This window comes from Pantherophis guttatus, chromosome 3 (assembly GCF_059756535.1).
Source record: "Pantherophis guttatus breed Tessera chromosome 3, ASM5975653v1, whole genome shotgun sequence".
Classification (NCBI taxonomy): Eukaryota; Metazoa; Chordata; class Lepidosauria; order Squamata; family Colubridae; genus Pantherophis; species Pantherophis guttatus.
In genome coordinates, this window is record NC_142065.1 from 185,246,918 (window position 1) to 185,260,183 (window position 13,266).

At 34.5% G+C, this 13,266-nt stretch overlaps 1 protein-coding gene across 6 annotated transcripts in view; it reads left to right on the forward strand.

Moving 5' to 3' along the window:
• Positions 1 to 13,266, forward strand: part of CNBD1 (cyclic nucleotide binding domain containing 1) — a 143,282-nt gene that overhangs the window by 113,731 nt on the left and 16,285 nt on the right. For all 6 annotated transcript variants that reach the window (XM_034422385.2, XM_060681691.2, XM_034422386.2 and 3 more), the window contains one exon: positions 7,861 to 7,928. In XM_034422385.2, coding sequence (XP_034278276.1) covers positions 7,861 to 7,928 — 68 coding nt within the window. The remainder of the gene's footprint in view (positions 1 to 7,860; positions 7,929 to 13,266) is intronic.

The window sequence follows — 13,266 nt, forward strand, 5'->3', positions numbered from 1 at the left end:
ACCTACTATACTGGATAATTTTCTAGCAAAAGAAAATCATAACATGGGTTTTGCAAGAACTTCAGAAATTGTTTTTGCAACATGTGGGTGTGGATATGAAACACTTCTTTTTGGATTCATTGGTATCTTTTTTCAGCTGTACATAGCTGTTTTGGAAACTTATCCTGACTATCTTTCCATTGCTGTGTATGCATTGCTGTGTATGTATTTTAATGAAGTGGATATGTTTGCTCACACATGAAGAAACATTTCAGAGCAGCTTCCAAGGCACCTTCATATGTCTGGAAAAAGGTTATTTGAAGCAAAGCTTTTTGTGTGTGTTTGTCTGTTAGGCATCTTGTTTGAATCATTTACTCAAGCCTAATAATGTGTCATTCCCAATGCATATATTTTTTTGTTTGCATCAACCACTACGTTTGTAGAAAACATTTCTTTTTCTCTTGAACTCATTTAAGCTTGTTACATTATAATAATATACATTATTGTATATTTTATTTTATACCTGAACCTGATCTTTCTCCAATATAGCCTCAATACTGAAGACAGAAATAGAGTCATTGTTAGAGTACATATTGTTCATGTGGAAGAGCCAAGACTGAATTACGATTAATTGACCCTTGAAGTCATCCCTAGAGTTACATCAAATAAAGTAGTATTCCATCCAACATGCTGCCAATGGTATCATTGTTTATCACAAATGATGATGCTTTTGCAGATGTACAATTTTACATCCTTTTCCATGTTGCGGGAACTATTCTCCTACCATCTTTTACTGATCTGAGTATTAGATCAGTATTATTTCACCTTTCTCCATTATAATGGACTAGGTGCAGTATTATTCAATGTTTGGTATCACTGGGTAAGGGTGGAAATGCTTATAGTAAGTAGAGAGCTGCTAACAGCATTCAGTTAGATGAAATAACACTTGGTAGACAATTTCCTGATACTTGATCGGGCAGTCATTCTCCAAATCAAGCACCAATCTGCTAGGTGATTTTTCTGAAGAAGTTTGGGACAGAATCAACAATTATCTTGTCATTGCATGTTAATATAATTTTTCTCAAATGTTTTTGTCCATTAAAGTTAGGAATCATAAACAATAATGAGGTCATTGAAATAACTCTTGGGATTATACTTTAACATATGAATATTAATGCCTTCGAAGAAAAGAATAAAATTGTATTTGATTATTTCAAATATTGCCAAATACTTTGAAAGCATCCACTTCTTGAAGAACGAACAGGAGAAGTTTTGACCATTAATTTAAACATTTGTTTCTCAAACTTGGCAACTTTAAGATGTGTGGACTTCAACTCCCAGAAGTTTCCTAGCTGTAATACTGTTTAGATCCTTCTTATTGGAAATATTGGAAAATTAAACCACAATTAACTCTATGCACAATGCACACTTTACTACTAAGCAATGGTATATGCATTGCTTAGTAGTAGAGTAATGGTGGAATGTGTCTTTTTAATTGTGAACAGTGAACAGTGATTTTTGAACTGCCACTTCTATCAGTTCTCCAGGGCATAACCAAAAGATTAAAAAGCTTGCCTTGGCCATGCATTCTAAATCCATGCATCTTCTCCATTCAAAAATACAACTCATAAGGCCATTAAAGCTAGAAATGAAGTAATGTTAGTTGGTTTCATACTTTCAAGTAGTTGCTTCATAATGCTTGTAATAAGAGGTGCTTTGAGCCTTGCAATAATAACATTTTATATCATTTGAGTTGCTTGTTAATCTTTTGGGTCTTGACTAAAATTGAATACAGATGATTACATTCTCCTCTTAGTTCCATTAACTGATTGAATTGGAAGCAGTTTTCTTCAGTTATTTTCTTAAACTATTGTTGTAAGCTGATTTAGTTCTAAGGCTGCTCTTTAGGTATAGCTGTGTTGATAAATCTCTGAACTCTCTTATGAGGGCAGCTAAAATGAGTTTCCCAACCATGGGGAATATATGAAGGCCCAAGTTCAAAGCAACACAAAACCAAGCCGAGCCAACTCTTCTTTGAATGTAAATAGCAATTGTTAACCCTTTCTTGTTTCAAGAATACTGAAACGTTCAATCTTTCAAATTTCCAGAAAAGTGTTGAAAACACTTGTGCAGAAACCTAACTATACATTGACTGCTAACATTTTAAAACTATTTCATTGTTATTAAGGATGGATCTGCATCTATCATTGTTTGAAGTCTAATGTGGTTGCCTTACTTATAAATCTATGAGATAATTCACAAAGGAGAAATCAATAAAATTAGTCTGACTTTTATTATATTTCTTAAAATATGTAGATTTCAAAGTAAATATTGTCAGTTATTCCTAGAAAGGAAGAAGGGAGCATATTCTTCTTAAATTGGAATTTTCTCTGCATCATTTCATTTAGATCTTGCAATCCTTCTTTTTCCTGCATGGAAATTCTATTTCAATTTCTTTTCCAACAAATGGTGGAAAAATAATAATGTAAAAGGCTTTTGTGGAAACATCCAAACTCCACTGGACTCAGATGGAGGATCACTTGAGAAACACATGTATGGTTAGATGATGCCAGGAAATAGCTTTAGAGTTCCTTAATAATGTGTTTCTCAGTGCAATTTCTCCTGGAAATTGTCTATTTCCCCATTTCTGCCATAACACTGTTCTATATTTTTCAGGAATGTCCATTTGAAAGTGTCTGTAAAAGAAGTATTAAATTGGCCCACCAGCATCTCAAAGATTATCTTTCCAAGAAGTGTTCCTTTTATTCTATTTTTCTTTATCCTTGATTTCACACAGATGTATTTTTAAAACATGGCAGATTGCTTGGCTGATAAGAAAAAAAATAAATAAGGGTAGCTAAGATGCAGCTGGTGAGATTCAAATCAGTTTAAACTCAACAAGGGTTTTCATGGAATTCTCTTCCTTAAATCACCATACATAAGAATGGACTAGTGGCTGAGTGACAGTGATTGACCCAAGGCTCACTGAAGGAATATAGAGTAGAAATGTTACAGTGATGTTATTTTTTCTAGTTATCAAGTACATATTTTGCTGCTGACCTACAGTTGTTCTCTGCACATTGACTCCTTACAAAATGAAACATTTAAAACTATTTTAGCAACCGAGAAGTTGAGTAACTGCTAGAGAAAATAAAATTAAATGAAGAGGGGAAATCAGGAAAACTTATTTTAAAAGTTGGCTATATAAATGGAAAGTGACATAACTTGTATGACAGATGAACCTGGCAGATAGGGTTTTAAAGAACAACTGTGAAATAATATATATATTTGGATGGCTTTTTCACAATAAGGCTCCTGTTTCATTTTGGTTTTTAGATAGTAGAAACGATTGTAGAAAAAGACAAAACTCCTAAGTAGCTATTCTGTAGGAAATAAAATGTTCTTACTGTGGAAAAAAATTACCAAGCTGTCTAATACAAAACTGATAATTTCTAGAATATATACTGTATATATTTTCCATTTAGCTGTACATATTATAGTTAGCACAGTTTTTTCTTCATATTTTATTCACAAGATGTCCCACCTATATGTTCGGTGTCTGTTGTAACAGAACAATTTATAGCATTATTATGTGAATCACAATATTACAGAAACATAATTCTAATTTTTTATTCCAAATCCTAGTATTTTTAATTCCTTTTGAAAAGAAAAAATGCCTGAAAACTGTTATTATATGAAAGATTGCACCTTCAGTTTGTTTTATTATAGGTTGTTTTCAGTTTCCATCAAATTCAAAAATATTTATAGAAACACTGTTCGTTAGTCCTAACCTAACCTAACCTAACCTAACCTAACCTAACCTAACCTAACCTAACCTAACCTAACCTAACCAAACCAAACCAAACCAAACCAAACCAAACCACAAACAGCTGGTTTTTATAAGCAGTTAACAAAAATATAGCAAAAAACACAGCACATTTATAGGAGATGAATCTGGAGAAAACAAGGTTTTGAGCAATTGCTCATTTAAGAGGTAATTTTGCTTTCAATGCGGTTGCCATAGCTTCAGTACATTGATTTGTAGTTGCTAGTGCAGCAAACTGAGGTTGATGAAGGAAGTCAAATTGTGAAGAAAAGGTTGAACAATGAAATAGCAAAGATTTTCATAAACAGGCATCACAGTTTATTTAGATGTTCTGTTTCCATATTGCACAGATACAAACAATAAGATGAAAATAATAAATGGATAAGGCAAACTATCAAAACTCTTAGCTCTTTTTCTTTTTTCTTGTCCAGCTTATAGGCACTGATTTGGGGGGTCAATTTCTAGCAAAGAGATATTTCTAGGTATTGCCATCTAGCACAGTCATCAATGGTCAGTAAAGACCTATTTAGTTTATTACATACCTCCTGAAAACAGGACTTTGAGAGAAGGAGTTTTGCCTGGAATTGAGGGAAGGGGGGAGAGATATGGCAGAATACTGATTTGTGGGCCCTATGCTGCAAGGAAACATATTGTATTCTTTCCTTCTCTTTTTCATGCTCATTTGAATTCTCTTCCTCAAAGTTGGTGGTTTTTCTAAGAGCAGGGTGGATTTGCTAGCAATGCTAGCATCTTTTAACAAATGCAAGGGACACAACATAATGATGGCAGCCTGTATTGTCAGAGTCTGGCAGTGTTATTCATATGGAAGGAAAAATACATCATACATGCAAGAGAAAAAAACAGGATTCAGGCATCTAGTTGAGCAAGTTAATCCTAGTAATGACTAGAATAATTGTACAGCATCTACAAAGAAGGGAAGCAGCCAAAAATCTTTGGAGCATTTTGCCGAAATGCTCCAAAATATTGATTGCTTTGATTGCTTTTTGCCCAAGAGTTCTATGTAAGACAGCAGAAAATTCCAGAATCTATTAGATTTTACTCAGAATTTATAGGAAAAACCTCTCTGGTAGACCCCAGTCTTGAAGCATTACATTTTTGCATCACTCCATTTGATGCAAATTCTAGGAATTAGATGGTAGGTTGTAAGTCACAACATTATGCTAAAGAATAAAGCTGTCTAATCATGCAAGTGCAGTTACACTGTCCTGTAACCCACTTGATGGCTCCAAATAAAATATAAGATTGTTTCTTGGTCAATGTTGAATGAATGTCTTACCACAGCTATTTGTATGTGGAATGGAAAGGGGATTCAACTCAGACAGTCTTGGGACACTACTAGTGTACATATATTCAGTAGGGCAACATATATATAAAAAAGGTAGAGTGGTTCAATTAGAATAGAGCTGGAAGGAGGTCTTTTAGTCCAACCTCCTGCTCAAGCAGGAGACCCTATAACAGTGATGGCTAACCTTTTTGCCGTTGCATGCCAAAAACGGGGGGAGAGGGGGGGAGTGGGTGCCCACATCCATAATTCAATGCGCCCTGCCCTTCCGTGCATGTGCATGTGATCCCCCCCCACATTTCCCCTGCTTTTGGCATGCGATGGCCCGGTGGGCCCGGTAGGCCCATTTTTCCCCCTCCCCAGGTTCCAAAGGCTTTCTAGGAGCCTGGGGAGGGCAAAAGCAGCCTTCCCCATCCCCCTGGAGGCCTTCTGGAGACTGGAAATAGACAGTTTCCCGACCTCTGGTGGGACAGGAAGGCCTAAAAATCAGTTGGCCAGTGCATGCATGCGTGCTGGAGCTGAGCTAGGGCAACACTTGTGTGCCCACCAAAATGGCTCTGCGTGCCACCTTTGGCACCCGTGCCATAGATTCACCATCACGGCCCTATAACAATGTCAGAAAAGTGATTGTTCAGTCTCTTCTTAAAGACCTCCAGTGATGAAGCACCCACAACTTTTGACTGCAAGCTGTTCCACTGGTTAATTTTCCTCACTATTAGGAAGTTTCTCCTTAATTCCAGGTTGCTTTACTCCGTGAGTAGTTTCCATCCATTGTTTCTTGTCCTGCCCTTGTGAAATCCCAATGCGTGTTTTATCATTTATTTTATATTTTGATTGCATCATTTCTATGATGGAATCTGGAAGAAAAGAACACAAATGATATAAATAGCACTCATTGAAAAGGAAAAAAAATACTATTTGTCTTTCAAATGCAGCACTATTAAAATATTTGTGTCAGAATGATATAAACTGTGAAAGTATACATTTCAGGTCATTAGTCTGAAAGAAAGTAGAGAATAACAACACATGATGATAATAAAACAAAAATGCTTTTTCAATATAGCCAAAATGCTACATATTTACCTATTTTATATGTACATTTTTATGGGTCCCTCAGTTCTTGGAGGTGCTATGGGGGATTTATGAGCTGTCATTGAGGTGTGGAGCTATGCGGGTTGTCATGATAAAACATGTTGCATTCACGATTCATCAATATGTGAAAAAACTTTGGCTGATCTTCAGCATTTTTATTTTAGAAACCTAAGTAGATAAGAGTGATTCAAAACAGTACTAATAAATAATATAGATAAGAACAAAGGATAAAAGTAAAGTCAGATTAGAAATTGGAAGAAATTTCAATCTCTAGAGGAGGAAGAGACAGAATAATCTTCCAAAACTGATAGATCAGCACAGAATCACATTATAGTTTTAGCCTAAATAAGTTTAGAGACAGAATATATAAACTTTGCAATAGTGGTTAAGGCATCATAATGGAAACCAAGATTCTAGTTCCGTTTTAGGCTTGAAGCTATTTTGGGCCAGACTTTCTCTCAGCCCTAAGAAGCAGGCAATGGCAAACCATTACCAAAAACTTTGCACAAAAAACTTGCCCAGGAAGTCACCAAGAGTCAACATTGGCTCAATTGCACACACATACATTCATGCAAACAAACAGAGTGAAATCTAATAATGCTGATTCCTTGCATATATTAATTAACCTGGTAATTAGGGCTGGCAGATCTGGGATACAGTGATCGAGACTTTTGCAGGTAAAATGTGGTCACCACACTTGGGATTTAAAAGAAGCTTAAGAGGTTGGCCCAGACCAATGGTGAAATCCAATTTTTTTTTATTATTGGTTCTGTAGGCGTAGCTTGGGCATGGTGTGGCTTGGTGGGCGTGGCTTGGTGGGCATGGCAGAGGAAGGATACTGCAAAATATCCATTCCCTCCCCACTCCAGGGGAACCATATTGCAGAATCTCCATTCCCTCACCACTCCTGGGAGAAGGATATTGCAAAATCTCCATTCCCACCCCACCCTGGGGCCAGCCAGAGGTGGTATTTGCCAGTTCTCCGAACTGCTCAAAATTTCCACTACTGGTTCTCCAGAACCTGTCAGAACCTGCTGGGTTTCACCCCTGGTCCAGATCCTAGCAATGAGGTCTTTTGATTTTATTAACATTGGACTTTCTTCAAAAGCCCATATATGGTTGTATTTTATTTTATCTTCTCAAAAAGCTTTTTAAAGTAGGCCAGGACTGGAATGAAATTATAAGAATTAAACAAAGTACTGTATATAAATAGGGAACAAACCTCAATCTCATTGGTACCAATGATTTTATCTAGTCTGGTAATGAAATATCTGCAAACAAACAACCAAGCTTAGATACTACCAAGGACTCTACAGTTCAACCCTGCTCTGCATATAGTCTCTTCTATTGGAAACCTTTGGTTAACTTAACTGTTTAATTTTTATTAAAATTAAACTATTAGATTAATAGAATCTAATGTAAGCTTAAAGAAATGTTTTTAACATAAAATTGAGAAACTACCTGTTTAGGTGCATAGGGCAAAATATAAACAGAACCAAAAAAAAGGTAAAATTCCATCCAGAACAACTCTAATGATATCCCTGCTTTAACATTTATTTTACTTCAGCCATATTATTTTGACAATACTTGATTCTATTTCTCCCTCCAGCTTTATTACAAAATAAAATTGGATATTTCTTTTCCTTTCTTTGCATTGCAGCTTTAGATCCAGTGATACAGATGCTCCTTCTACAAATAATACAACCATCATTTGAAAATATCACTTTTGTAAGTAAGATATATTTGAAATTTAACAAGAAAGCTAAACAATGCCACACTCCAGAAAATATGTAGATAAATGTTACAATGTCCAAGCTTATTTTTTATTTTATTTTATTTAAACATGATTAAGATCACCCAACTCTACAATGGGTACAGTCATAAAATACAATCTAAATACAAGTTCAACCATGAAAAAAATGATCAAATATACAGGAAGAACCAAGCACTATAATACAGGGTTTGAATTAAACCCAATATTAGAAGGTTACCAGTTTCAGTTTTCCAAAGATGCTTTTGGGCACTCATGTAATTGATATAGTAATAGTGAAATGATTCTCCAGATGCCAATCCTTAAGTATGTTATGTTGCCAAAACAGCACCTGCAGAAAAAAGAAATTTTGATGGATTTCAGTAGGGCTTCCAGATCTGAGCTGCAAGACTTCAGAATATGATAAGAAAGCAGCAACATTTCTGAGTTGTTTACCTTTATGCTGCTATATCATGGTCATCTGGAGTTTTGGATCTCAAATGTGGTAGTCCTAATTCCAAGGTTTAAAGAAGTACATAGAAATTTAAGGATGAAAATATGTGGAAGTGAATCCAGCTAGAACCTGAGAACATTAACTTAGTTTGAAAAAAAGAAAAAGGCAAAGAAGAAAAGGGATAAGCAGTAAAATTACATGGCAGCCTGGAACTAGAAAAAGTTAATAAAAAGAAAGAAGGAGGCATGGTGGAGGGAACCTGGAATATTTCCGTAAAGTGCCAATGAAATAACATAGCAGACTAGCCAAGGAAGGAACAAGGACCATTGAAAAGGTGCAAGAACAAAAAGGTACAACAAATCAGTTCAAGAAAATATAACAATGTTTGTGGATATATGATTAAGAAAAGGCCAAGAAGGTGGGGGTTATGGTGCTGATTTATGTATAAAACTATGCTGGGATGAGAAAATTAAGTAAGAGATATTACTGTCCAGCCCAGCACATACTATAGAAAACACTTAACTGGGAAAAAAATGCATATTTTATCAGAGATTATGTTCCTTATCCTGATATGAAGGATTTTAAAGGAGAAGTGAAATGAATGAATGGGATCATGAAACAATCAAAACAGCATGTCATGACAACTTTATTCTGCTATTAAGAACAAAAATACAGTGCCTCTGGATATCAATTGAATACTTGAATCAATTGAAGCAGCAAACAGGATTTTTCTGGGTATCTGAAAAGCCCATTGTGGAAATAGAAAATTGTTCTAGGTAGATTTCAAATCGTTAAAACAGAGGTTCTGTTCATAAATAAAAAGCTTTTCTTCTGGAAAAAAAAAAGAAATTTAAACCCTAAACCAATATAAAATAAAGTCAACATAATTTTGCTGCAGAAGCTAAAATGTTTAGAGCTGCATTTTATTTAAGCCCCCACAACTTCCATGCCATCAAATATTCATATTCTACTTAAATGCCATATAATTCAATATGGTACAATAAAATGTAACACTTTTGTAATTAAGCAAGCAATTATTTTTATTTATCATAGTATTTATCATTCCAAACAAGATTGTAGTTGTAGCCTATTTATTGTTTTCTGCATTCTGGTATTGTGAATGTCTAAAAAAGTCTTATCAAGAATACTCTGGAATTGAAACTGATGTACCCATTTTTCAACATACTGAAGAGCTGTGATGAATTCAAGGCATTCAGCTGCCATGTGTAGGATGTGTTTTGGACTTGTCAAATTATGAAGCAGGGTGGAGGATATTTTATTTGGCTTTATATGAATCTTGACATATCCCAGACTGTAAGAGTGATATAGTCTTAAAATTATATACACATTTAAAATTGTTGAGGAAAATAAACATAATGACTCCATTTATTAGTGAACTGAGATCATCAAGTATCTGTTAGTTTAGAGAATACAAAATGGAACATTTTATTATAAGATAGCAGTTTTCATGTTCTGTGGAAATGTAGAAAAATATCAGCTTTTGAGTTAAAAGAAAAATAAAATAAAATTTTCTTCTAAAACAATAACCTTATAGGGGTTCTTCATTTTGAAGGAACAGAAATAATATACATTTCAAGGTCAGGTATTGTGATCCTGTCTAGATGTCTTGAACTATAACTGCCATGAGGCTAGCCAGATGGTCAATGGCCACACTTTGGAAAATAGTAACCCAAAACATCTGGAGGAGATAGTGATTATTTCCCTGAAATAACTGTTCTCAAGGTCTCAAGAAAGAACTTTTGGATTCATACTGAATAGCGTTTTCTGGTCTTTCTAAGCAGTCAAAATAAGAATCAACCCAGGGCAAACTTCATTTTTCTCTTCAGATTCTACATTTAAATAGCCTTCTAAAGATATTTGATGATTTTAAATATTGGCTATTTGGCACATGTAACACCAGTACTCTCTGCATTGCATTGGTTACCAAGGTGCTTCCGGATGCAATTCAGGGTGCTGGTTGACATTCTTAAAGTTCTTCCTGGCTATGAATGAGTTACTTAGGTACCATCTCTCATCAATTGCTTCTACCCATCTGATCTAGTCATGCAGGATGGGCATGCTTCACATCTTGTCAGCTAAGGAATGCTAGTTGGTAGGACTTAGAAGATGTGTCTTCTCTGCAGTGGTGGAATTCAAATTTTTTTACTACCAGTTCTGTGGGCATGGCTTGTTGGGTGTGGTGTGGCTTGTTGGGCGTGGTGTGGCTTGTTGGGCATGGCAAGGGAAGGATACTGCAAAATCTCCATTCCAACCCCGCTCCAGGGGAAGGATACTGCAAAATCCCCATTTCCTTCCCACTCCTGGGGGAAGGATATTGCAAAATGTCCATTGCCACTCCACTCTGGGGCCAGCCAGAAATGGTATTTCCCGGTTCTCTGAACTACTCAAAATTTCCGCTGCCAGTTCTCCAGAACCTGTCAGAACCTGCTGAATTTCACCCCTGCTTCTCTGCCATTGTGCCCTACATTCTCCCTCTAGAGATCAGGATAGCCTTGACCATGCTTGCCATTTGTAAATCCCTAAAGACTATCTAAGTTCTATCAGGCTATAGGGATCCAAATATATTCAAGGATCCATTTATACTTATATTTGTAATGATATGGAATATATTTTCTCAGCTCCTGTTTGTTTTTTGTTTTTTTTAGTTTGCAATTGTATTTCTTTTAATTTTGTTTACCACCCAGAATCACTTGTTGAGATTGGTGGCCATAACATTGAATAAATAAATAAATTTCAGTCTGTATACTGTTGTACAAACTGGGTTTGTATATCCTTGACTAAAGTACTGATTACATTTTTGCACTTCTCCAAATTTCTTAGCTCTAAAAATGTAATAAAAGTTGTTTACATTTTCTCCCAAGATACACATATTTGATTAGCTATGAAAACTTTGAACATACAGATACTTGAACTATATTTGAGCTATAAATAACTGAATGTAAGTATGCTGTATGGAACATTATAAAGATGGACACTCATTCATAGAATAAGAAGCTCTTCTCTTCTGCCTTCTTTCCATACCCTAAAATCAGTTCTTGATTTTGGGATGTAGAGAATACTGGAAAAAGAAATGATTGGTCTTTGGAGGAATACAACTGGTTGTATTACATTATATTGTAAAAAAGTTAAAGGTGTGTAAACAACTACTTATAAATGCATATTTTATAAAAAACAATATAACAATAGGTATTTAAAATCTCATTTCACTTTAAATTTTTGTGGTTTTCAAAAATTCATCAATTTGTAGGAAATAAAAGAGGATGGATATACAGTATGATTAAATGCATAGAAACAAACAAGTTTTAGAACCAGTGAGTTCAGTAATTTCTCAGATGTCAAGCTTGATCACATCTAGGGTTCAATAAATCTTCAAATTTCAGTTTCTTGATCTCTCAAATTTTCAGCAATTTCAATTTCAAAATTTTCTTGTTCATTTCTCTCTCTCTCTGGTCTTATTTCTTATACTGTACAGTATAAATTTGGTTTACATTCTCTCTGAAAAATGAAATATTTTGCTAGTTTAATCTCTGACTAATTTACAAATTTCTGTATGTTCTTTGCCTTAAAGATATATAGGCTTGGGTAGGAAACTATCACAAAATTTAGAAAGTGTTAACATCAATACATAAAATCTGCTTTGCAGATTGATTTCAGAGATACGAATCAAGTAATTAAGTATTATATTAAACTCTAATGAAGACTCTTGGGGCTATGGAACTTCTTACATATATGGATGTGTGTTATTTATTTATTTGATTTTTTTTGAGAATTTTTTTTATTTTAAAACAAAAACAAAACATAAAACCATCATCATTCCAAACAATTACAGTGAGTCGAACGGTTCATATTCTCTTGTGCATAAATCCATTTTTAAAATACCAATTTATAACAGAAACTTATATCTTTTATAGAAAAAAAAAACATCAGATATTTTATCTTTACATCAAACCCATATTTCATACATCAGTTCCATGATTTATTATCTATCCATTGATAAAACAAATCTCATATCAAATAAAATTGTTTCTCTTCCTGTTCTCTAATTTCAAATGTCAATTTACTCATTTATTCTTTCTTCTTCTATTTTCTCTACAACAACAACCCTATGAGATGGATTTATCAAAGAAAGAGTGACAGGCCTAAAGTCACCCAGTTGGCTTTCATGCCAACTGGGTGGGACTAGAACTTACAGTCTCCTGATTTCTAGGCTAGCACCTTAACCACTACAACATACTCGCTCTCAATCTTGCAATCTTTTATCGCATCTTCTTACCTGAACTATCTTTTTGTATTTCTTCTGCTAGGGTAGACCAAAATTAGACTTACAGCATTCTTTCTACATCTTGGATACAGATCAGTTTTCTAACCTAGAATTTTCCATATGTTTCATGATAGAGTAGAATGTATATGATCTAAGATCACTGTCAGAATATATTATTGTATCTTGTACTAGAAACAAGACTATAATTCCTTGATCTTATTGTGTATATCCTAAGGCCAGCATAAAACAATGTACTTTTCCCTTAAATCATATATTTTCCTCTATCCTTTATCTAGTTGCTCAGGAAATATTATTTTTATTGCTAAACTTTTAAATGGTAGATTACATGAGTGGTTATGAGGGAATGGTCCTTTTTCATGCTCAAGAAGTTTTAAATATAGACTAATTCTAAGGGAACTCACTAAATATAGCAGTAGTGTATATGAATATTTATAAGTACGCCACAATACACTTTGCAACTAATCAGCCAAACTGTTGAATTGAAATTCATTTTCCACCATAATGAGAACTTTCACAGTATTATTCAAAGTGGAAAACCAGAGAAAGTTTGACTTTAATT